Below are 1291 nucleotides of genomic sequence, written 5' to 3' on the forward strand. Positions count from 1 at the left end.
CCTCCAAATTCGAAATAATCCTGGCCGCGTCGCCTTGCAAATAAGATACGAGGTAATGGAATTTATGGATGTCTGATATGCGATCATTCTTATGTATAAGATTTTCAAAAGTATCCCTAAACTCCAACCAACGGAAATATGCGCCATCAAATTTGGCTATTTGAATTTGAGGGAGTTTCAATCCTAATTCGTGGGGGTGATTAGGATCATCTATACAACATGACGCGTTGTGACCCGAGTTGCGCCTTTTTTCGCATTCTAATTTTTTGGAGAATTTTTCGACTAAAGTTTTTGCCTTTGCTATATTCATAATTATATCTTGCTCAATTTTATCGCGTTCCTCAATTTCAGCCGAAATATTTTCATAATTTAAAACCTCTATTTCACTCTGCAAATCATCAACCTTCATAGACAAAGCTTCAAATTTAGTGAGTTTTAAATCTAACTCCGTTAATTGAACGTTGTTTAGTTCTATTAAACCTGCAATGCTATTTAAATAATTTTTAAATTTTGTAATTTGTCCTTTGGCGGACGTTCTTCTAGTAATTAAATCACGTAAACTTTGTTTATTCATTTCTTCTGTCATTAAATTTAACTCTTACGAACAAACAACAACAAACCAATATAATTTAAACTTTTCTTTTTTGATAGTTAACTAAATATTGAATCTATTTATTTAAATAGCAATGCAATTCCTGCTTTATTAAATTGAAATGGCTCACGTTCCTCGTTCTGGTGGTACTTGCCGCTCAGGGAAACCGGCTGCGCACGCTCAACAGTACGCTCCCGGCCGGCCAATGTAATCCAACGGGATCAGTATGTACTTGCAAACGGCGCACGGCGATGATGAATATTAGCCTGGAATATTCGGCAAATACGCTAAATATTGTATGTATAAACAATACGAAACGAGAAAAACTAAAATACGAAACCAACGTTACTTCTTAAAATAATTTAACTTTATATCAATTGAGTGACCTTTTATTGCTTAATATAGTTCCATCGGCCAATTTGACGGAATAGTGAACATACAATTGAATGATTTATGTATTAATTTAGATAAGATTGCGATAAATAACTACAAGTTAATTCCTTTGTTCACCTTTTTTTTTTTTTTTTATATGGGGTAGGTAAAAAAAAAGATGCAATTTTGCACTAAATAACAAATTTACGGGCATAAAACAATGTAAAACTTGTCTAAAAATACTTAATTTACACAAATGAAGAACGATTTGAATATTATTTTGTTGGTTATTAGGTTTTTTAGGAATTAGTTAAGGAAGGACACTTA

General features: G+C 32.5%; 1 protein-coding gene across 1 annotated transcript in view; it reads right to left on the reverse strand.

The window, feature by feature from the left end:
* Window positions 1–659, reverse strand: part of LOC106113183 (uncharacterized) — a gene marked incomplete at its 3' end in the record, with an annotated part of 3044 nt that extends 2385 nt beyond the window's left edge. The window contains exon 1 of the mRNA XM_013305916.1: window positions 46–659. Coding sequence (XP_013161370.1) covers window positions 46–586 — 541 coding nt within the window. The remainder of the gene's footprint in view (window positions 1–45) is intronic.
* Between the last annotated feature and the right edge of the window lie 632 nt (window positions 660–1291).

This window comes from Papilio xuthus, unplaced genomic scaffold, assembly GCF_000836235.2.
Source record: "Papilio xuthus unplaced genomic scaffold, Pxut_1.1 DF828475.1, whole genome shotgun sequence".
NCBI classification, from domain to species: Eukaryota; Metazoa; Arthropoda; class Insecta; order Lepidoptera; family Papilionidae; genus Papilio; species Papilio xuthus.